Source organism: Lactuca sativa, chromosome 1 (genome assembly GCF_002870075.4).
Source record: "Lactuca sativa cultivar Salinas chromosome 1, Lsat_Salinas_v11, whole genome shotgun sequence".
Taxonomy (NCBI): Eukaryota; Viridiplantae; Streptophyta; class Magnoliopsida; order Asterales; family Asteraceae; genus Lactuca; species Lactuca sativa.
Window position 1 is genome coordinate 107,117,778 of NC_056623.2, and position 24,307 is coordinate 107,142,084.

The window sequence follows — 24,307 nt, forward strand, 5'->3', positions numbered from 1 at the left end:
TATTCATATCCCTACATATGAGCGTTAGTTTAGATTGTAATTTTAAATTATTAAATAAAAAAAATGTTTCATCCCATACGTGAGTTTAAACATCATAAACCACTTAGTTATCCTTTTCTATCATTCATAAATTCGAAATTATTTTGAATACAGTAAATCACAAAAAATCAGGAAATAGATTTCAATCCATGTATTCGAATTATCTGTTGAACTTAAAGGCTCTTTGCCCTTGCAGAATACATTGTTCCTGAAGAAAAAACACACAAGATTTTCATTATTGATTGAGGTAAGTGCGCATCAGCTTTCGTATATATTCGTATATATCTGTACATAAAATAAAATCAGTATCAGTTTTCGGAAATAATAATATATACAAATTTAGCACTCAAAATGTAATCACCTAAAAGATAATGAAACATCTTACCTTAATGTTTCGGATTTGAAATTTCAAATCTTCCTATTCCAATAAACCTGCATTAAAAATCACATAAAATCAGGAAGAATTTTTCAATTAAAAGATAACAGAACATCTTACCTTAAATATCGTAAACATCGTTCTTTCAGTTTCTGAACTATATATCCACCGCTTACTTGGATATATGATATTCTGCTTCATATTCTTCCTGTATCGACTGCATCTTTGAAATTCTGCTTCATCAAACTTCAACGCATAAGGTTAGTTTTTATTCTATCGTTATTTATTTCTGCATTTATTTCCTTCTCCTTCATCTTCTTCATGGTTCCTCTATCGCATCTCAGTATTCCTGAATCATCATCTTTTGCTGGATATAATATATCTAATATTGTAGTGGGATTCTAAACCGTTTTTTTTCCCTTTTTCTGTTTTTATTCTACTATAAAGGATCAATGCAATTAGCATTAAACATTCAATTCATCCTTCTTTGTTGGAAATAATATAGCAAATAGCATAATACTTTGCTGGAAATTATAATATTTGCTGCAAATAATATAGCAATTAGCATAATGTGATGGTAAACTGTTTTTTTATTCTATATATACACAAAGTACTTTCCAGAAAATAATAATAAAAAAACAGACAAAAAGAAATTGTAAACACGTTCAAAATTTAACAATGTACTTTTATGATGAATCAGAAAGTAGGATAATCTAATAATAAAAAAAAGTATGTTACTATTTCCTCAATTTAACCCTTTGTTTTTTTTTTAATTTAACATATTCATCTGCTTATTTAAGTGAGTCAATTCACACCTTATCTTCTTACTTTTTGTGTTGGGTTTCATGAGCTAATAATTAAGGTTGTGTTATTGATTTTATTCGTAAAAAAAATTAATAGAATCAGACAAAATCATTTTTTGATGATCATACCTATGTTTAGCATTATTGTTGTTGTTGTTTATTTATTTATTTTTTTTTAACTAATAAACCTTCCAAGTATGTGAATAGTTGTTTTTAGTTGTGGGAATTTACTAAAATTGTTTATTTAAATCATAATAGTTAGTGATGGAAAATATCATCATTTGCACGTGTAGTGAAACAACATTGCCCATGTGTGGAATTATTTGATGATCATGATTTGCACGTGATGATTGTTCTAAACAAAAAAAACATTGTATAGCAGTTGATAATTGTTCTATAAATTTGCCTAAAAAATGATACAGTGTTGGATGTAAGGTAAAATACTGAAATATTATTGTCTAAATACATATTTAACCGGTTACACTATTAGTCATTACAATTACAATTTGGATTTATTAGTGATGTTTGTCATTTTTTTCTGTGCATCTGTTACACTCGAAATCCAAGTATTCAAGAAACAAATATTTACTGTTTTTGCTTTATTTCTAACTTGTCAAATGTTTACAAAATTATGTTAGGTCCTATTTCTACCTATGTCAACTTTGTGAATGTATATATTTTAGACAAAGTGAATGTATTTTTAACAGTATTTGAAACAATAATGTTTTCCATCTATATTTGTACTGTAATATATTATGTAATATGTTTATAATTGTTTGCATTTAATATTAACTGTTTAATAATATGCTTTGAATTTATAATGTAAAGGGCAAAATTTATAATAATTTCAATATGCTATCAATTGTTCGCAGATAATGAATATCGGCAATAAACTATATCTAAAAGACATTGAACATATTGCTGATGATTCACATCTCAAACTACGGGTGTTAAAGATTTGGAATTTTATAAAAAATAACCACGTTTTATCGATTGAAATGATCGTCATGGACGAGGAGGTTAGTTTACTTTTTTTAAACCTACTAAATATTACATATGTTTCAAAGAATAATTTTTTTGTTTTTGTTTTAACAGGGTACAAAATACCAATCTCGTGTTTTCCACCAAAATTTTTCAAGATTTCGTGACCTTTTAAAGGAAGGTGAAAGTTATATCATTTTAAAACCAAACTTGGCGGGTGTTAAAAATGGTTTTAGTGTTACCGGTCAGAAACAGACATTAACTTTGGATTGGAAAAGTATCGTAAAAAAATCTGATGATTTTTCGGGTCCCGTTAATGGTTTTGTGTTTGCTGATTTCAACTCTATCATCGAATAGAAATGCCCAAGAGACACATTATTTGGTTAGTTGTTTAATTTTATTTCATTCACTTTTATAACTAAAAGAAATAAATTATAAATGTTAGTATTTAACTGATTCTTATATTTTTTTTATTTTAAAATTGTGTAGATGTTATTGGGCTAATTGTCTCATTTAGGCCACTTGAGACAACCAATCCTAATCCATCAAAACATTACATGAAGATGACTATTAGCAACTTAGAGTGAGATGATATTTATTTCATTTATTTATTATTTTTAGTCATATTTTTTCATACTAATTAAATTAATTTTTTATTTAGGTCTGTACACCTCAATGTCACTATATTTGGAAGTCAGGCACATGAGATGTCACATTACCTGAAAAGTAACACCACCATTACTTGTGTTGTTATAGTGATGCAGTTCGTGAAACTTAACGTTTGGAATGGTTTGTATTTTATTAATTAATTTGTTTTCCAATCTACTTTTATTGACTAATCTGTTTTTACAGGAATTGGTCAAGCCCAAAGTCATTTTGATGTAACCAAAATGTTCATTAATTCAGACATTGTTGAAATTAATGAGTTTAAGAAAGAGTTAGTTTTTTTAGTTTTTATTTAAACTTATTTATGTTATTATATTTATTTAGATGAATACAATTTCTTATATTTAATAAATTAATTTTAAACATTGCAGATTGAAGGCTAATAACAAAGGAGGTATGTCTGAAAAAAGCATTACTACGCTCCCAAGCTACTCTACCTCTTATATAGATGATTTTAAAGGCGATTTCCCTTTAAAAACTGTTTGTGAGATCACAGAACCACTTAAGGTATATGTTTTTTACTTTATATCCTTTAATTTTATTTGAACATTGTATTTTTTTTTTAATTTTACATTTTATTTGATATAGGAAATGAAATTTCTATTAGTTGGTTCCATCGTCAATATAAGACAGAATCTACCTTGGTATTACGATGCGTGCTACAAATGTGGAAGAAGGATAAACAATGTGCCCAAAACCAATCTTTCCTATACCGCCCCCGGCAAGATGGAAGATAGTGTTGTAATTAAGTGTAAAAATGCAGCTTGCAACGATTCGAATTTTCATACTGTTATAAAGTATACGCATACCTCCATTTATATTAATCATTTCAATCATTCAACAAAATTACTAATAATCTAATATTTTTTAGGTATATAATTCCAATCAACGTACAAGATCATACTGGCACCATCAGATTCACTCTTTTTGATAGGGAAGCAAAAAGATTGTTGGATATAAGTGCATTCGAGTTGAAAAAAATACATGAGGAGGTATAGTTTTTTATTCATATTTTTCTATCAAATAACATTTTATTTGTTTTAATATATTAAACAATCTTCTTACAGGTTGGTGACAGTTTGGAACTATATCCAAATCATATGAACGTGTTGAAAAACCGCAAATTTGCGTTTCTTGTAGATGTTACATCCCACAATGTCACCAACTATAACAATATCTACACCGTTGTCAAACTTACAGAAGATGAGTCCGTTGTTTTAGAATTGGAAAGTAAACTAGAACTTATGGTAAATAATGTTTTAATGTTCAATATTTATATTTATTTTTTATTTACATACATAACGTTTTACATATTTCCATATTATTTTCTAGAGTGTTCAATCAGTGTCCTTAAATGAAGTACCCCTGGAATCAGATGAGGTCGTTCAAAATGTTCAAAAGGTATGTTATATTCTCATATTAAGTTTTATTTATTATTTATATTTAATTAGATCGCTTGTCAACTTATGTTTTTTTAATTTAGGATGTCATATCACAAACGGATGAGAATTTTACTCCCTCGACAATTGATAAATCATCCGCAACAAGTCCATTGAAAATATCAGCTGATTTGAAGCGCAACCTCCATGACATTTATGATGTTGATGGTGGAGGTGATTTGAGTTCAATAAAATCTAAAAGAAAATCAATGGGAGAGGGAAACCCACTTTTAGTTCCAAAAGTGGAAAAGTGAGTTGTTATGGTGATGACGTTTATGATCTAGAAAATGATGGTGATGCAAATTCTATAAAATCAAATACGGAATCTTTTGGTGAAGATACTCCAGTTTGGGTGCCAAAAGTGGAGAAATGAGTTGATTATGGTTTTTAAAAACAATTATTAAGTTTGGTTTTGTTTTAAAGACTATTTCGTTGTTTCGTTCAAGTATTTTGGGGACTTTCGTTAGTTTTTATACGTTTGTTTTGTTTATTTGAAGTGGTTTAACAGTACATTTTTACTTATTTGACACTTTCGCTTTAAAATTTGTTTCTATCACAATTACACTAAAATTAATCTTGGAAAATAATATGTTTAAAAACAGTTAAATTTAAATTAACAACAACCAATGTACTTGTGTACAAGGGCATAACGAATAGTTTTTACATTGTAATTAATAAGAAATATATTAAAATAATTAAAACCATTGAATTTCAATTTTAAATTAGGTTTGACCGTTTAGAGGAAAAAGTTGAAGAACATATATTTTTCCTGTTTATTCTATTTATGTTCTATAATTCGTCATAGAGTTCATTCCATAGGGACCATTCTTACACATTTTATCACCAAAAGGACCATTTGTCCTATCATTGTTTGTTTTTCTGTTTATGTCGTATACTAAAAAAACTATCATTATTTCTTTTTAATAGAAAAGGACAATTCTGCCCTTATATATGGACCATTTTACCAAATAACTTATTTCATAATATAGCGCCCTACTTTTCATAAAAACCGACATAAAGGGCAATGGACGAATAGGAATGAACCAAAAAAAGGCAATCAACTATAAAGCGACATAAAACATACCAGGAGCATCAACAAGGGCAAAAAGGCCAATAAACCTCATATGAAGGAAGCAAGAATCATCCGAAACCAAGTATACCAGTGTCTAGCAAGAAAAAGACAACAAAATCAAGTAGTAATGAATATCGATGAAGCCACCCAACACAAAAAGGAAAAACATTCCAGCTTATAGCAAAACCAAAAGGGCAAAACAGTCCATCTAAGAGAAACATCAGGTCAATGGTTTATAATCTTTATCAATCAACACATCAATAGGGTTTAACAGGTTAAACAAAAGATGGTTGACAATTGTTTGTTAATTGTGATTTATAAGATTATTATATTTGAAAGTAAAAGCTAAGAGTTTTGGATCTCCCTTTCCGGTATCTGATCATAATTTTCCTATTCAGTATTAAAACAATTTTCCTATCCATGGCTATTTACTTTTCATTATTGCAGTTTTTTAGCCAAATGGCAAAAACTTCAAATTCGTATACAATATAAAAATAAAAATAAAAATATGTTATTCTTTGTGGAAACCACGGGTAAGAATAAAATATTGATAATTAAATATTGTAATCACTAATCAAAGACTTCTAAAAATTTGGATAGACTACCGATAGCAATAGTAGTATAATGCTTAATTAAGAAAAAAAAATAGACGTAACAAAAAGATAGTATTTTACACAAGCAAAACCAAAATGTGTGAAACTTTTTTGAAGAAAAAAGCATTATTTGTTGCTAATTTCTATATTTCCTCAACTTCCTTTGTGCCACCATATAGTTTTGTTGTATCACATGTGGTCATAGCCCAGTTATAATAAGCCTATAGTTAGACAAAATAAAATTAGCATATGTTAAGAAGATAAACTTAATTATACTCACATTCAATTTTTTCTTACTTCATGAAGGGTAGGGTTTATATTGGTAGCTATAACACAGTTTTGGCAAGGTTCTTCAAGTTAAGCAGCTTTGGAAGCTGTATTAGTACCTCACACTGTACATGAGATAATGCAGCAACTCCGGTCCATCCTTTTATTGGGTATGCAGCTTGAAGATATATCAAACAAACAAAAACTTGTCATTTTTTCTAAAATAAGCGCTTAACATTTTTTTTTCTTTTATCAAGTGTTTTTTAAAGAAAATATTATATGACAAACTAACAAAACTATTATATGAATACAAATATTTTTTGAGGTAAATAAATATTTTAAATATGGGAAAATGACTTAAAATGGTAATTATATTTTTGTAAGAACATTGTTATTTATTGCAATTTGCATCAGGTGACCATGTCCAGAAAGAAGCAATTTGCTTAGAGTTTTGGATCTCCCTTTCTGGTATTTGATCATAATTTGGTAAAATTCATGATTAAAACAATTTTCCTATTCCATAGCTATTTACTTTTCATTATTGCAGTTTTTTAGCCAAATGGCAAAAACTTCAAATTCGTATAAAATATAAAAATAAAAATAATAATCTGTTATTCTTTGTATTTAATAGAAAAGTATAATTATGCCCTTTCCTATTAATCTTGCCCTGTTCCTATCATTGTTTGTTTTTCTGTTTATGTTGTATACTAAAAAACTATCATTATTTATTTTTAATAGAAAACGACAATTCTGCCCTTATATATGGACCGTTCTACCAAATAACTTATTTCATAATATAGCGGCCTACTTTTCATATAAAGCCACATAAAGGGCAACGGAGTAATAGGAATGAACCAAAAAAAGGCAATCAACTATAAAGCAACATAAAACATACCAGGAGCATCAACAAGGGCAAAAAGGCCAATAAACCTCATATGAAGGAAGCAAGAATCAGCAGGCATCCGAAACCAAGTATACCAAGGTCTAGCAAGAAAAAGACAACAAATTGAAATACTAAACAACATAAATGAAGCCACCCAACACAAAAGGGAAAACATTCCAACTTATAGCAAAACCAAAAGGGCAAAACAGTCCATCTAAGAGAAACATCAGTTCAATGGTTTGTAATCTTTATCAATCAACACATCAATAGGGTTTAATAGGTTAAACAAAAGATGGTTGACAATTGTTTGGATCTCCCTTTCTGGTATCTGATCATAATTTTCCTATTCAGGATTAAAACAATTAATTTATTGAGCATATAATTACTTTTCAGATATCTGTATCTACTTTTGAATCAAATATGATAACATAAGACTTAGTTTTTTATGTTCTTTTGTTTTGACTAAATAAGAAAAATGTAAGGTACAATAAACAAATTAATAAGTTTTAGTTTCCAAATACAAGAATTATGCATAATACTAAATATATAAATTGTTTTCAACACACGGTGGTTTTTTTTTTTTAATTTTTTTAATATGAAATTATTTATGTACAAATAAAATTTTAAAATACAATCTAAATTAAATAATATTAAGAAATATCACAAAAAATGAAACTTCAAGGTATTTTTTTATTTACTCGTATTAATATAAATCAATGAATAATTTTGCACAAAATTAAGCCTAATGTTTAGCAAATTCAAATTTCAAAATTTTAAAATAATACTCACACAATACGAAATTCAAAACTTTTAGCAAATTGAAAAATACCTGATTGTGTTTCCATTCTTAATCGATTTCGAGGTATTCTTTTGAAGTTCTTCACTTTTCGCTGATATCTTTATAAACAAGATTTCTGCAAAAATAAAACCAGGTAAATTTCTTCCCAATAATGTATGTTCTGTTAATAAAACCTAAGATTCACAAACAATTGACCATCTCTTACCTTCAATCTTGCTGTCTTCAACCCCCATTTTTTCGTTTCTTCAGTCTCTGAGTCCGACATCAACTATTTATCTACTGTAAGTCTCTGAGTTCGACATCGACTTTGGTTGTAAGTTTCTCTTCCACATCTCTTACCTTCGTCACTTCCTTCATCGACTATTAATTGATGTAAGTCTCTGGTGACGATATCCTCTTCCGAATCGTTCCACATTCCATTTCAAAACACCCGATAATATGTAACTAATCGCATCCTTCTCATTTCCTGATTTTCGAGAATATCGACACAAATCGTTCTATGTTGTTTAATCGTCAAGGTTCTGACCTACATACACATTCTGAATGATAGCTCCATTTCATTTTTTGTACGCCACAAACGAGATTTGTAGTCAATTGGATAGATATGTTTAGGGCTATGTTTAATTGTACCCATCCATTCGTCATTTCTTTCTTTTTCGAATACCTAAAAATGGAGAAATGTAGATTCGTACGTTAGGTTTGGGAGGTTAGGGATGTTTCATACGTGGCTGCCAATTTTTGAAAATAGGGGATATTAATGATAAATTATACATTTCAAAGTGTATAAAGTAAAAAAATTATTAACCTTATAATAAATCTATGACTATAATGACAATATTAAACTGCAATTCTATACTACAATTTATAATTTAAAAAAAAATTAGTGGTATTAATGTATATAATATTGATGTACAAATCATTTTTAAGACAAATGATTTAGTGGTATTGTCATTATTTTATATTTAGGTTTTATTGACATAAAAATATTAGATTGTAACTACATTACAACTATGGTCCCACTTATATTATATTTACTTTAATTATTTTTTTTCTTGGCTTTCGTCTAATTTTAAATAATAAATCCGGTTGTGTTGTTTTATTAATTATGTGCATAGCATTTATTTTATTAACTAAATTGTGTTAATTGTTCAGAACGCAAGCAGATCATGAAGTCGGTTAATTCTAAAAAGACTAGAAAATTAAATACTTTTTACTTAGAAAATAGACAACACGTTAATTTGTCTGCTACATCAATCCAACAATCTTCAACCGTTACTAATGTTCTTTCTTCAATTAACAACGGTATGTTTATCATTTACCATTTTTTAATTTTAATTTTATTTATTTTTTAAGTTCTTTGTATATTTTTTAATAACATAAAAATATGTACTATTCTAACACCAACCCGTATTAACATGACAAGATAAAGCAAATATATTATCTACTTCGTTGTACGTTGAATCTTCATCATCTGGAATATTTTTTAACAAAGGTTACAAAGATACATTTATTTCTTCACTATTATTAATATTCTATATCGATACAATTATCTACCTATTGTTAACTTTATATCATATGCTTATATTTCTTATGCAGAAAAAAACAACCATATGTACTACTTGCAAGCAAAAGAGAATAGAAGACGGAGAAAATTATATTTGGATAATAAGCGATTGAAGGCAACAAATATAAGATCCAGCATTATAAATCCATCAACTCCACATGTCTTAAAAAACATGGATAGCTGTAATTTTCTTATTAAAATCAACCACGTTTTACACTTCTTTTAACTGAAAAATACAATACATAAATTCTCATCTTTTTATGTTATTACCCTATAATCTTATATAATTTTACCTTCTTATTTTGTTTTTTACGTCATGTCTTCAATTTTAATAATATATTTTTTTGCAGATCAATTTAAGAGCGTTGGTCTTCAAAATGAAAATGTTCATTCATATAGATCTCGAGGAAATGAAAATACGCCGTTACAATTTTCTCCTTCATACATAAATGTTAGAACTCCGTTATCTAACATTACAAATGGTAATAATTTTATTTTTAATTTTACTATGATGCATTCTCTAATAAATTTATAATCTTTTTTTTAATATACTATTATTTGTTTCAGCTAACATTGGTTTCAATAACTACCCCACTTCAACGTTAGCAAATAAAAGTAACTACTCTGTGCTTTCAAAAGATATGACATCCAGAACTGCATCTACAATATGTCAATCTTCATCATCGATCATGTTAAATCCAGGATGTCATAAATTAAAAAGGAAATCGAAACATTTATCTCCTATTCCATTAATTGACCTAACAGCAGATATAGAAAATATACATGAGGTCGTATCTGAAAACTTAATCGTTGGTATTTCCAAAGGTAAACAAAAATATATCCATTTTTATTATTTTTTACAAATCAATTCCTATATGGTATATATTTATAAAGTTACTATTATATTAATAACACTTAATTTTTTTACAGAATATTTGGATCATGGTGATCAGATTGTTGTATGCCAAACATGTCGTGCAAAGTTATGGACAAATGAATCCATTAGAGGCAAACAAAAAAAGAGCACCAATTTTTCATTATGTTGTGGTTATGGCAAGGTTCAACTACCAGATTTAAAAAAGGCACCACCAACTTATGAAAGAATGTTTCAATCAAACGATTGTAAAAGCAAAAACTTCAGGAAAAATATACGACGTTACAATTCAATGTTTTCTTTTACATCGATGGGTGGTAAGATTGATTCTTCAATCAATAGAGGAAATGCTCCATACATTTTCAGACTTGGTGGCCAAAATTATCATAGTATTGGAAGTCTTTTACCAGCAAAAGGATTGCAACCAAAATTCTCTCAATTATACATTTATGATACTGATAATGAAAATTCAAATAGGCAGAGATGTTTTCGGTAATTTTCAATTTTCTTATTCATACTCTATTTTAATATATATATATATATATATATATATATATATTGCTGATGTTATTTATATTTTCCATTCATATAGTGGGGAAAACCAACAATCTACATCATTTGATAATGATATTATTGAAGAATTGAAGGTCATGCTAGATTCAAATAATGTTTTGGTTAGCTCTTATAGAATGGTAAGAGATGCTTTTCAGAAAAATCCTCACGTTGATATGAAGTTAAGAATTATCGGGAAAAGGAATCGTGATGGAAGAACATATAACCTACCAACTGCTTCTGAGGTTGCAGCTTTAATTGTAGGTGACATTTCAGATTCGATTGAAAATAGAGATATCGTTGTTCAAACAAAATCGGGTTTTCTACAACGTATCAGTGAATTGCATCCTTCTTACCTTCCTCTCCAATATCCACTACTATTTCCATATGGGGATGATGGTTATAGTGTTGACATTCTTCATAGAGGAATTACGGATACAACCAACAGCAAGCGGGCAACATGTACAATGAGAGAATTTTTCGCTTTTAGAATTCAAGACAGGGATCATTCGTTCTCACTGATTCTTAATTCAAAAAGGTTGTTTCAACAATTTCTGGTAGATGCGTATACTATGATTGAAAGTGAGAGATTGCATTACATACGCAGACAACAACATGTTCTTAGATGCGAGTCTTATGAGAATTTACGTAAGCAAAAAGCTCAAGGAGCTACAAGTATCTCCAACGTCGGACAACGTGTGATATTACCTTCATCATTTACTGGTGGTGCACGCTATATGCTTCAAAACTATTTGGATGCCATGTCGTTATGTAAATGGTATGGATATCCTGATTTCTTCATAACCTTTACGTGTAATCCCAAATGGCCAGAGGTGAAAAGGTTTCTTAAGGATACTTCACTTCAACCAGAAGACAGACCTGATATACTATGTAGGTTGTTCAAGATCAAGCTTGATGCATTTATTAAAGACTTAAGGAAGAATCATATCTTCGGCATAGTTCAAGCAGGTATTTAAAATTAACTTATTTCATAATTCATGAGATTAAATGCTTTTTATTTCATATTTTTAACATTTTGCTTATGGTCTAACCATATTGTTTTGTGCAAAATATTTTGCAGTTGTTTATACAATTGAATTTCAAAAAAGAGGTTTGCCACATAGTCATATATGTCTATTCATGCATTCTGACTACAAGCTACCCACTGTTGAATTAATCGATCCCATAATATCCGCCGAAATACCAAACAAAGATGAAGATCCTGAATTGTATTCACTTGTGAATGAGTTCATGATTCATGGTCCATGTGGAGCTGAAAATATCAATTGCCCATGCATGGTGGACAAAAAGTGCTCTAAAAACTTTCCAAAGCAATTCTGCAATCATACATCTGTTGATCAGGATGGTTTTCCCTTATATAGGAGAAGAAACAATGGTCATTTTGTTGAAAAATCAGGTGTCAAGTTGGATAATAGAAATGTTGTCCCCTACAACAAATATCTATTGAAAAGATATCAGGCACATATTAATGTTGAATGGTGCAATCAGGGATCGTCTATAAAGTATTTATTCAAATACATAAACAAAGGACCAGATAGAGCTACAATTGCCGTTGTACGAAGCAACAATGATTGTGATAATCATGATGTGGTCGATGAAATAAATGAATATTACGATTGTAGATATTTATCTGCATGTGAAGCATCATGGCGAATTTTTACATATGATGTTCATTACAGATATCCTTCTGTGGTTAGACTACCTTTTCATCTTCCTGGTCAACAACAGATTGTATATGGGGAAGACGATGATATTGATGATGTTTTGGACAAACCTTCTGTTGCTGCTTCAATGTTCACAGCTTGGATGGAGTGTAATGTAATTTCAAGTGATGCACGAAAACTTACGTATGTTGAGTTTCCTACAAAGTTTGTTTGGAATCGTAAGGATAGGTTTTGGAAGCCTAGGGAAGTAGGAAAGTGCATTGGTAGAATTCATTCGGTTTCACCTAATCTAAAGGAAGCTTATTTCTTAAGGATTCTTTTAAATAAGGTGAAAGGTCCGAGATCATTTGAAGAGATTCGCACAGTAAATGGTGAAGAATATTTGTCTTTTAGAGATGCTTGTTATGCTCTTGGGCTTTTGGATGATGACAAAGAATACATCGATGCAATTAAAGAAGCAAGTCATTCTGGATCTGGTTTTTATCTACGATTTTTATTTGCCACATTGTTAATGTGTAACAGTATGTCTAAACCAGAAGTTGTTTGGGAAAATACATGGGAATATTTGGCGGATGGAATTCTTTATAATCAACGACAGAGATTAAAGTTATCAGGTATTAAAATATTATTATTATTATTTATTTAAAAATTAAATTATTTATTTTCTAACATGCATTTGATAAATTTTTAATTATAAGTAAATATTGGTAATAATATATGTAATTAATCTGATATTTTGTCCTCCAGGCTTAACTCTTAGTGAAGATCGGCTTATGAACTTAACTCTATACGAGATAGAACAGATTTTACTTCGTAACAACAACACTCTCAAAAATTTTAAAAACATGCCTTACCCGGACGTTGATTATGTTTCTTCTTCAAACAATCGACTTATCACCGAGGAGCTAGATTATGACATTTCCATTATAAAGACTGAGTTTGACCGTATGTTTCTTGCATTAACAAATGAGCAACGTGACATTTTCCTTGATATCATGGGTGCAGTTAAAAAAAATAAAGGAGGTGTCTTCTTTGTTTATGGTTATGGTGGAACAGGTAAAACTTTTTTATGGAAGACAATATCTGCAGCAATTAGATGTGATGGTCATATCGTTTTAAATGTTGCTTCAAGTGGAATTGCTTCATTATTATTGCCCGGAGGTAGAACAGCCCACTCTCGATTTATAATTCCATTTGAACTTACTGAGGATTCTGTATGTAAAATAAATCGAAATAGTGAGCTCGCTAGCTTATTGAGAAAAACATCTTTGATAATTTGGGATGAAGCACCTATGGTCCATAAGCATGCATTTGAAGCTTTAGATCGAAGTTTAAAAGATGTATTGAGGTCTGAAAATTCTACCGAGTTGAATATTCCATTTGGAGGGAAAGTTATTGTTTTTGGAGGAGATTTCAGACAAATTTTGCCTGTTATTCCGGGTGGCAGCAGACAAAACATTGTTAACGCTTCTTTAAGTTCTTCATATTTATGGCAACATTGCAAAATCCATAAGTTAACAAAAAACATGAGGCTAACGGTTGGAAGGGATCAGTCAGCTGTAGAAAAAATAAAAGATTTTGCAGAATGGCTATTGGATATAGGAGAAGGAAAACTTGGTGGTCAGAATGACGGCGAAACGGTTATTGATATTCCAGATGATATTCTCATTAGTGATCCAAAGGATCCTATAGGTTCATTAATTGAGTTTGTATATCCTTCGATTTTGGATAATTACAACGATACAAGTTATTTTCAAGAAAGAGCAATACTAGCTCCAAAGAATGAAGTGGTTCAGGAAATAAATGACCGTTTGCTATTGAAGTTTCCAGGAGATGAGGTTGAATATTTAAGTTTAGATAGTATATGCCAATCTGAATTTGTCCATGATCAGTTTGATGCAGATTTATACTCACCTGATGTTTTAAATGGTCTCAAAGTTTCGGGTCTACCAAATCATAAGTTAGTTTTAAAAATCGGTGTTCCGGTTATGTTACTAAGAAATATTGATCAAAAAAATGGCTTATGTAATGGAACAAGACTCCAAGTGCTATCATTGGGCAAACGTGTTATCGAGGCACGTATCTTATCTGGAACTAATATTGGAAATCGGACTTTTATTCCAAGAATGTCTTTAACGCCATCAGAAAAAAAAATTCCATTCAAATTCAAAAGAAGACAATTTCCATTGGCTGTATGTTTTGCTATGACTATTAATAAGAGTCAAGGACAATCGTTATCCAAGGTTGGCTTGTACCTCAAAGATCCTGTTTTTTCACATGGGCAATTATATGTTGCCTTATCTAGAGTTCAAAGCAGAGAGGGATTAAAATTGTTAATTTTAGATAAGGATGGTAACCTAACCAATAAAACTTCCAATGTTGTTTATAAGGAAGTTTTTGGTAATTTATAATCAATTATTTTGTATCATCTTTTATTTATTTTTAGTATTAATTAATTAAATTATATAACTTGATAAAATTATATTAATATATTCTATTTGATTTATTCATGTTAATTAACTTATAATATTTCATTGTTTTTCCTTTATTCATGTTAATTACATTACTTTAAATAAATTTTTATAATTAAAAATTCATTATTGTTTAAAATATATAAATTTTAAATACTTACAAATGCCAATCTTAATAAAATAAATATACTATTATTATGTATTTATCTTCTTTTTTTTCTTAACTATGGTATCTTCGTTTATTATGTAATCAAAATTATGATTCTATTTAAATCAATCAACCGTGGGTCCCACGGGTTTTACACCTAGTAATCTCATATGGTTATGTAATATTTTCAATTATACATTTAACACATATTCTAGATAACAAGCAATTAATTCACATATAAAATATACTATTAGCATAACATTATAATAACCATCTTATAGCGTAAATTTAATCTTTTAGTATTTAATACTTATATTAAATCATGCTCATTGAAGTAACTATGCACTCACCTGATTGATGTAGAAGACTCGTAGGAAATTTAGATCATTTTCTAACACTTCAACTTTCCCTTTTAAAATGACAGGTTTTCTAGCGAAAACTTAGAAAATCTATGGGCATAACTTCATCACTGAATCTTTCTTCTGAAAGATTCTTCCAGCTCTTTAGCGCTCAACTCACGAAGGAACGACATGCTCGAGGGTAAGAAGATAAAGACTCTTAAAAAAGACTTGGGTGCAATAAATATGAGAGCCTAAAGCCTCATATTTATAGTAAACGAATTTTCAAAAAGTACCCTTATAATTACTTAAACGACTAAACGACCATTAATAATACTATTTTAACTAGATTTAATGATATTTGTATTAAACTAATGTTGAAAGTATTCAATATTATTTTTATATCGGCCGCATCGTCGATACCTTTCTAATGACCTAAAAATGTGTGTGTGTGTGTGTGTATATATATATATATATGATTTATACTTTATTTTACTGTATAACTACTCTATTATAAATCATAACTTCTTCATACTAACTCTATTCTTGACGTTATATCCCCACTTTTGTATCGACGAGTACTACAACTTTCATTTTGACGCCGTTGGTTGATTCTCATTCTGTTTTAAATTTACAATTTTGTACAGGTTACACTACGAAAAAGCTGCATATCAAGCTTAGGGACAAAGTTTCCTTTGTATCTTTCGCATACGAGCTCCGTTTTCAACGTTCTTTATATTTTCGATTTTTTAATTATGATTACTAAGAATTTCATTTAGATCACTTACGCTAATAAGAAACCTATCTCTGATTCATATTTTATGACACACGTTGTCGTGTAGGACAGAACTCAAATCTTTGAAAAAATTATAATTTTCTCATACAAAGTTAGATTTAAATGTTCTATATATCCACGTGCTCGTGGTTACATTCTCTATGACTTTTGATTATATTATTTATCCAAAATAATCTTTTATTTTTAATGTTATTTTATCGTTTAATGATAATTTTTATATTAAGATTTTCTGCAAATATTATATAATCTAATATTTGTTTACATATTGTGTATATATTAATTATTTATTAGCTTGTAACATGTACGAAGAACAATTTCCCTATTCAAGGATTTTAAGTGTTCGATAAAATATATAATTATTATTATACCTTAAACATCTAGCCAAATTTGCAGGTGTTATACATTGGCCCGTTCCCTAATCCAATTATAATAAGGACTCTAATCAGAATGGTAATGTAACTACACGTCACTAAATCAATCTTTAACTTTATATTATGCAATACTTAATCTTGTAATTAATCTCAATAGTCATGACAATTAACTAATGCACATGTACATTAAAGTTCATTTCTTTATTAACATAATCCTAAGACTTTGTCTATCTCTAGTCATATTTGTCGATGGTCATTAACAACTATGATTCAAGCATACACAATTAGATTGGTCCTCTAAATCATGCAAACTCAACAATAGGCAACAAAGATGTAAACTTTTATACATATAGATCTTTGATAAAGCAAACATAATAAATTTGACAACTTCCAAGTAAGGAGTTGCCTCAATACTTGTTTTCACATAGTACTATCTCAACCGATCCCATTATGTTATTTACGAGTTAATGTTTTAGGTTCCTCTATGACATTTTAACAGTCTGCCGACCTAATTCCATAACATTAACTCTTATTGATTAATGTTTCATTTAAGCGACCATGTTACGTCGAATTCCTCACATGACCATTTCTCCTTATCCAAAAATGACAAAGTTCATGAACTTAACTGTTTCATGCCCCTTTCAGGTTTCGACTTTGTCGAGTAACAAAAGTTTTCACATTATCGCTAACATAAGTATTTTTAAGAAAATCTAAGAATTATCTCAAATCGAAATCTTTACCTAGTCATGATAATGAGTCTACGAAAACATTCACTTTTGACTAGTCTTCTACATAAGTGATGCCTAGAAAGACATACTTTATTACTTGGTTGAATCCGATCCATAACATACTGTGGTTCTACATAATTCTGGGACACTTGACGATAATATCTAACATAAGATCGTTCCATTTACCCATAGGTATAGGTAAAGGTCTCGAGTTCGCTCACAATATTTGATGTCGTTCTCACTTTCCAACCAAAACATATATTCTATCATCGACATAACAACAATCCAAGCAAATAACTCTTCTCCTAGCTTCTTGTGCTGCAACTCTCTTGGATCTTGACATCGAATCCAAAGTCGAGTTACCTTGCATACTTTTGCCTTAAGGGTTGGTTTTCTCTCACTTGGCAACTACTTTTGGTTAACATTTTATGGTTAGGAGTAATACACAATGTATGTACATTTCTCAATTATATATATATATATATATATATATATATATATATATATATATATATATATATATATATATATTAAATTCAAAGGACCTTAGGAATAGTACCTTTTGTGGCTTTAGGTTTTTGCCACTAATCTTTGGTGAATTTGACACTTTTCATCCTTGAAGTAAAAACTTTTACATTTTTGTGCTTTGATTAAGTTTTTTTGCCTCTAGGTTTTTGCCACAAATCTTTAGCAACTTTGACACTTTCGTCCCTGCAGTAAAAACTTTTACATTTTGACGTTTTTACCACAAATTTTTAGTGACTTTGACACTTTTCGTTCTTATGGTCAAAACTTTTACATTTTGACATAAAAAACATAAAACACCACATTTAGACTTTTGCCACCGTATTTTCCCAACTTTGACAACTTTCAAACTATTGCAACAACATTTTTGGATTTTCTCCACCAATGTCCTTTCTTTTGGTTGTTGTACACTTTTGACATCTAATTTTAGAGGTTGTCAACTTTCTCCCCTATTTGTGGCGATTTACATTTTCAGCACATATCTTTTAAAGTTTGTCGAGTTTTCTCATATTATCTCAATAGCGACATAGCCGCGGGTCCTTTACTAGTTTAAAATAAAATTTAAGAAGATAACACTCGTTTTCCATAAAAAAAACAAATGTTCTGTTTATTTGGATATGCAACAAAATATAGATAATTTCCAGTTGGAAAGTTTGTTAGTGTAAAAAGATAAGAAAAAAACATTTTATACCAATTTTATGTCCAAACTCTAACAAAATCTTGAATACTGGATGGGCATGCAAGACATTTGAGTTTTAAAAACACTTTTAAGATTATTTATATAGCATTAATGACCAGTATTCTCTTGGGCAATATGTACACTACAAATAAGGCAATTAATTAATATTTTTAAAGAAATGAGACTATTGGTTATTGTTTGTGACCAAGATTATTCTATTTTTAGCATAACGAGACTATTGGTTATTGATTGTGACCAAGATTATTGTGACTATCAGCACGACCCAACAACCAAAATCAATGCGTAATGATAATTAACACAGAAAATGAGAAAATAATGTAACTTTAGTTTCAAATCTTGACAAAAGAAAAATAAAAATTCGGAATTTATGTGGGGCACCCTAAATTGAATGAAGAAAGTTGTTATGGGACTTATGATGTTTGGCATACTTACTTTGATGTTTTCGATCCTTGTAGGCCAAAATATTAAAAGTAAGTCTCCAAATTATGTGATTTGATTTTCTTGAAATTGCAATAATCATTTTGAACAACCCAACACCCCCACTTAATCTCCCAAGTTACATAACCTTTTTTCAACTTTGAAACAACGATGAAGTAGAAACAATACAAAACATTTGATTAGTAATAAACCCCCGTCATATATATTTTGAAGGTCCCTTTAGTTCGAATTTTCTTTAAGCTTTTGGAAGTGTGTAAGGAGAATTTGACCATGTAATATAGTAAAAATTATAAATTTTAAAGAGAAGAAGCCTTTCTTTACAAATTTGCTTATGTTTTCAACTAGCTAAACAAAAATATAGGTTTGTTAGAACTTCAAATGTACAATCACTAAGGAGGTGTTTAGATTGAGTTAGAAAATAACTTATCCGCTTATTAGTTTTTTAAAAACTCAATAAGTTTAAAAATGTATGGCAAACGTAAAAGTGTTTTAAGATGTTTTAAAAAAAATCAATATCTCCAAAAATACAATATTTGACTCTAATAAGTTACTCTTTTGATAGAAAACGTTTCCGACAAAAGAACAGATAACTAAAAAGAGAAAGAGAAAAGATTTAAGTGTATTCCGGAAGCTTTAATAAACTATTGCAGTGGAAAAGACAATACTGACAAAACATAAGGGTAGGATGCATATAGATTACGCGATTACATACAAATATTACAAGGGCACCAGTCAAAAGACCGTAAAACTCATAGACATATACAATAATATATGTCTTTTAATTTCATACAAAGTAGTGCTCTCATATTTATTTATTCTAATATATATATGCTTTTATTCTGCGCAAGATGCATCCACATCTCGACCTCACTGCACCCTGCAAAAATCACCATATACCAAGTCACATCAATACAACTAACGTGTTTTCATGCAATATTTAAACAAGTAGACGTATACTTAAATCTGAAACTGATTAAAAAAAAATATAAGCACATATTTGCACATACTTGGAGCAATCAGTGTTAGGACTGATCTGGTAAGGGATGTTGACACCACACTTGCCGGGAAGGCCAGCTGCATTGGCGGCTTTGATGCCAGAAACAGATTTGGAAGCATTCTTTAAGCAGTTACAAGCCGTCTTACGATCAGGGGTTGATTTTGCAGCGCTATTAAGTGACCTAACCCCATTGCAACATGCCGGTGGCACAGCACCACCATTTCTTAGGTAGTTAAGACATCCAGCTAAGTTGGCTGTCACCTGACCACAGGAAATAGCAGCCTCGGTGTAGGGTGTCGCCACCACCATGCAAGTCAACACTACACATAAGATCATCATTGCCATTCTTGCCATTTTTCGAGTATACAAGCACTAAAGTCGTAGAAAAGTTATGTGTGATTGAAGATGTAGTTGGTGTAAGAAAGGTTGTTGTCAAAGGTATTTATAGGGATTTTTGTCCATGGGTTTGTGTGTGTGAATGGATTGGGTGGTTGGAAGTTGGATTGAATATTAATGGAACCTTAAATGCCTGTGTGTGTAATCGTTCCATTTATCTAGCTACTACATAATTATGGTGGATCTCGCTTTGAATTATTGTAGGTATGGCTATCACTTTCACAGCCGACCAAGTTTGAGATTTTTGATCTTCAATTTTATACTATATAAATAAGTAATTTTTATTTTCCTCCGAACAAAAATTCATGTTAACCTTACTCACTTGCATTTGGTAGTTGGTAGACATAGCTGAGACAGTAAATATAGAAAAATTAATCAAATATATTACTAACTTGTGTAAAAGTGATTATTTATTTTTTATAGATAAAAATGGCATAATGGATAATGAAAATCCACATTAGCTAATAAGAATTTCTAAAAGAAAACGATGATTAAAAATTTACAGAAATTTATCTTCCGCATATCTATATGAAAAAGTATTGTCCAATAGCTTGATACAAAGTAAATAAAAGGATATATTTACGTGATCATTAATTAGAAACGAACTATTTTAATTTCTCAATAGTTAATAATTTCAATTTTCTCATATTATTGTTAACTACTAATTAAGCTTATCCAAATTAAATCTATCATTGCGACCTCATATAAGACATTATTATCGGTTATTAAGTTTGTTAATATGTATGTATCAATATGACCTCATGTTTTGCCACTTTTAAATGTTTATCTTTTGGTGTACGTAGCTATGGCTCAATAATTAGTTTATTTATTTGTTGAAAAATGGAATCTCAAAATCGAAGAACCCTAAGTGTTTGAAAGCCGATGTGGCATCGTAGCCATGAGGACGTCTTGGATAAACCTATACGTCATGGTAAATTTCGATTTTGGATGAACAATTGCTCTCGTCATAAATAATCTCGAGGAGGAGAACGGAGGATGGACGGAAAAGGATTTCATGGAAGGTTGTCTTCAAAGTTTATGACGATCCTTTGTTTTCGTCCTTTTACGTGTATAATCTCCCTGATGATGCTAATAAGAAGGAGATATGGAGAGTTTGCGAGAATCTGGGGGGTGCTGAGAGATATCTACCTTGCTGGTAGAAGGAATGCTTCTGGTTCTTTCTTCGCATTCGTGAGATTTGTTGATGTGAAAAATCCTGGGGCAATTGAAGAAAAGCTTAATAAGGCGTATTTAAGGGGGGGGGGGTGCAAACCTCGCCAAACACTAGAGGAAGTAGATTCTTGTGGGACAACCTACAAATCAGGTGACTGCTAATGTGGTGGTTCCTTCCTCCGGTGGCCGACTACCGTTCCATGTGTTGGGTCAATATTATGGTTTATACTTTGCTTTTCTAGGAAGTTGTATTTTTATGTAATATCTTATGTGTTTACGGTCAGGTTTATGGCCAAGGGGGTGTTTACGGCCCATATTCTCATGTATATATATATAGGGGTGAGGGGTGTGAGGAAAGGGGTGATGAACATTAGAGGAGCTTAAGTGTGTGCATTTGAAGGTGTTCTAGAGAGAGAGAAAAAAGAGTGTGTGTTGGTGTGTGTGAATCTTGTATCCGGACTTCATTCTAATCATATCATACATAGATTCATCATCATCTTCTTCTTCTCCTTCTCTTTTATTTGATCTGACATCATCCGTTTGATTGGGATTCCACACCATCAAACGGATCTGATTGATACACAAACATTTTAGGGACTTACAATTGGTATTAGAGCTTGGTTTGTATCACTCATCTTTGTCAGATCTGGAGCTGATTTGATCTTATTTTGGAAAGATTCTTGCGTTTTTGGATATATCTCGAAAAATTAGGGGAGGTTTGTTCTTCGCGTTTTTCGTAAAAACGAGTTTTTGATCGAGTTTTGGAGCAAAAAGGGTGAAAAAACGCTATTTTTCGTCAATAACAGCGATTGAGAGTTTACGGTCTTTGAAGGGTTTACGGTCCGGAGTTTACGGTCGGAAACGTGTTCACGGTCGCCGGAGTTTACGGCCGGAAACGTGTTCACGGTCCGGAGTTTGCGGCTTCGTCCTCGCATCAACAACTCTTTATTATAAAAAGAAAGGGGATTTAGAGGTGCCGAGGTTCAAACTCGAGACCTCCAACACTTCAAACCACGCGCCTTAACCAGTTGAGCTACATGGGATCTTGTTAAATAGTTTGATCGTTTAAACTTTATACACTTCTCAACAGCACCAAGCCAAGCTTCGCATCAGCACATCGCACCTCGCCTCGTTCAGGAGCCTCGGTCACGCATCTCATTCAGCAAGTTGCAGTCTTTGTCTTCGCACATTTAAAAAAAAAAATTAGAGGCGTATTCGGGGGTGCCAGGGATCAAACCCGCGACCTCTGGTTCATCAGCAACACGTCTTACCAGTTGAACCAACCAACAACTTGTTACATGCCTTTCGATTTTAACTTAAAACCACTCCTAGTCGCACCAAATTTCGCATTTTAACACTTTTAACCCCAAAAATCAATTTCTTTTATTTTTAAATTTCTTTTTCAACCCAAAAATTTTAATTTTTAAATTTTGACTTTTATTTTTGACTTTTTGCTTAAATTTTTGACTTTGACTTTTAAATTTTGACCTTTGACCTTAAGCTTTGACTTTCTCATTTGGCTTTTAAAATTTCAAAATTAGCTTTTCGGTTTGACTTTTCAAGTTTGACTTTTGAGTTTGACTTTTAAAATTTGACTTTTGAGGTTGACTTTTGAGTTTTTAGTCAAAGGGCATTTTTAAATTTAAGTTTAACTTCTAGTTGTGTTTTTAAATGGTTTTTGAGGTCTACAAGGGAATTAAAGACATGAAAGAGAGTCGTCAGGATATGTTAAGACAAAATTTCAACATGTTCGATTATATCCCTGGAGAAACCCTGGAAGCTCAGTTGCGGCGATTTACCACACTCACTACTGAGATGAATATAGCTGAGATCTTCTTGACCAAATCCGAGATAAACAAAAAGGTGCTGAATGCATTTCCGAAATCGTGGGATATGGACGTGGCTGGCATCAAGAAGAAAAAAGATCTCAATCATCTTAGTCTTGCTGATATAATTGAAGAACTTGACGCTTTGAATTGTCGAAAAACAATGAGTTCCGCAAACCTTCCGGTCAATGAAGTGTCATGTTCTCATTCATGTGAAGTTTCATGTTCTCAATCATGTGAAGCTACGATTAAACTTCTTCGTGAACATAATGATTTATTAAAAAAAGAAGTTGAGGACCTGAGATATGAAGGATATCAACTCAGGAAAGGACAGAAACCCCTGAAGGCCCAGTTAGAAACAAAAATAACGGATTTTAAGAGAATTCAGACAGAATACAGTGAAAAATGTGAACTTTATGACTATATTAAGAGACAACTTGATGCTGTAACCGAATAACTTGACGCTTTGAAAACTAAGTGTGGAAAAACAGATGTTATTTTCAAAAATTATACTGCATCAAGTAAGGCAGTCGAGTCCTTATTTGAAACCCAATTAAAATTCAAAGATAATCAAAACAAGGTTCTAGGGTATGATAGTGTTCCTCCACCTTTCAATCATAACTACACATCCATCCCTATGACACAGGAAGAAATTGACACGGAGACACATCTTTGATATGGCAAACCAGCTGGATTTGTGTCAGGAGGTATTCAAGTTGAAAATACTAATGCTTCTACTTTATGTACAGGTAAAGTAGCAGAGGATGAGAACAAGGAGAACACCATTGAACAAACCAACATCTCCTT

General features: G+C 30.7%; 3 protein-coding genes and 1 long non-coding RNA gene across 5 annotated transcripts; 2 read left to right on the forward strand and 2 right to left on the reverse strand.

Annotated features, from left to right (window-relative positions):
* The first annotated feature begins 2,093 nt into the window (after window positions 1-2,093).
* On the forward strand, window positions 2,094-4,677 carry LOC111879275 (uncharacterized). Its single transcript, XM_023875735.2, has 12 exons — window positions 2,094-2,237; window positions 2,314-2,380; window positions 2,689-2,782; window positions 2,861-2,988; window positions 3,052-3,136; window positions 3,237-3,372; window positions 3,454-3,662; window positions 3,737-3,857; window positions 3,933-4,112; window positions 4,198-4,266; window positions 4,349-4,478; window positions 4,589-4,677. Exons 1-12 carry the CDS (start codon window positions 2,094-2,096, stop codon window positions 4,675-4,677), a joined length of 1,452 nt encoding a protein of 483 aa, XP_023731503.2.
* A 1,345-nt stretch (window positions 4,678-6,022) lies between these two features.
* Window positions 6,023-8,494, reverse strand: LOC128127732 (uncharacterized). 2 transcript variants are annotated; one of them, XR_008225553.1, is made up of 4 exons: window positions 8,124-8,494; window positions 7,132-8,033; window positions 6,267-6,414; window positions 6,023-6,190 (listed from the first exon to the last, which is right to left on the reverse strand). It is a non-coding gene; the product is annotated as an uncharacterized LOC128127732 (long non-coding RNA). The 2 variants fall into 2 exon arrangements; XR_008225551.1 differs by having other exon boundaries at window positions 6,023-6,414.
* Window positions 8,495-9,084: 590 nt separating this feature from the next.
* On the forward strand, window positions 9,085-15,004 carry LOC111916250 (uncharacterized). The gene is made up of 8 exons (XM_052766292.1): window positions 9,085-9,220; window positions 9,515-9,664; window positions 9,833-9,964; window positions 10,050-10,307; window positions 10,413-10,848; window positions 10,949-11,877; window positions 11,990-13,207; window positions 13,341-15,004. The coding sequence occupies exons 1-8, from the start codon at window positions 9,085-9,087 to the stop codon at window positions 15,002-15,004; spliced, it is 4,923 nt and encodes a 1,640-aa protein (XP_052622252.1).
* Window positions 15,005-19,773: 4,769 nt separating this feature from the next.
* On the reverse strand, window positions 19,774-20,526 carry LOC111879300 (non-specific lipid-transfer protein Lac s 1-like). The gene is made up of 2 exons (XM_023875754.3): window positions 20,116-20,526; window positions 19,774-19,985 (listed from the first exon to the last, which is right to left on the reverse strand). The coding sequence occupies exons 1-2, from the start codon at window positions 20,457-20,459 to the stop codon at window positions 19,976-19,978; spliced, it is 354 nt and encodes a 117-aa protein (XP_023731522.1). The 5' UTR covers window positions 20,460-20,526; the 3' UTR covers window positions 19,774-19,975.
* Window positions 20,527-24,307: the final 3,781 nt, after the last annotated feature.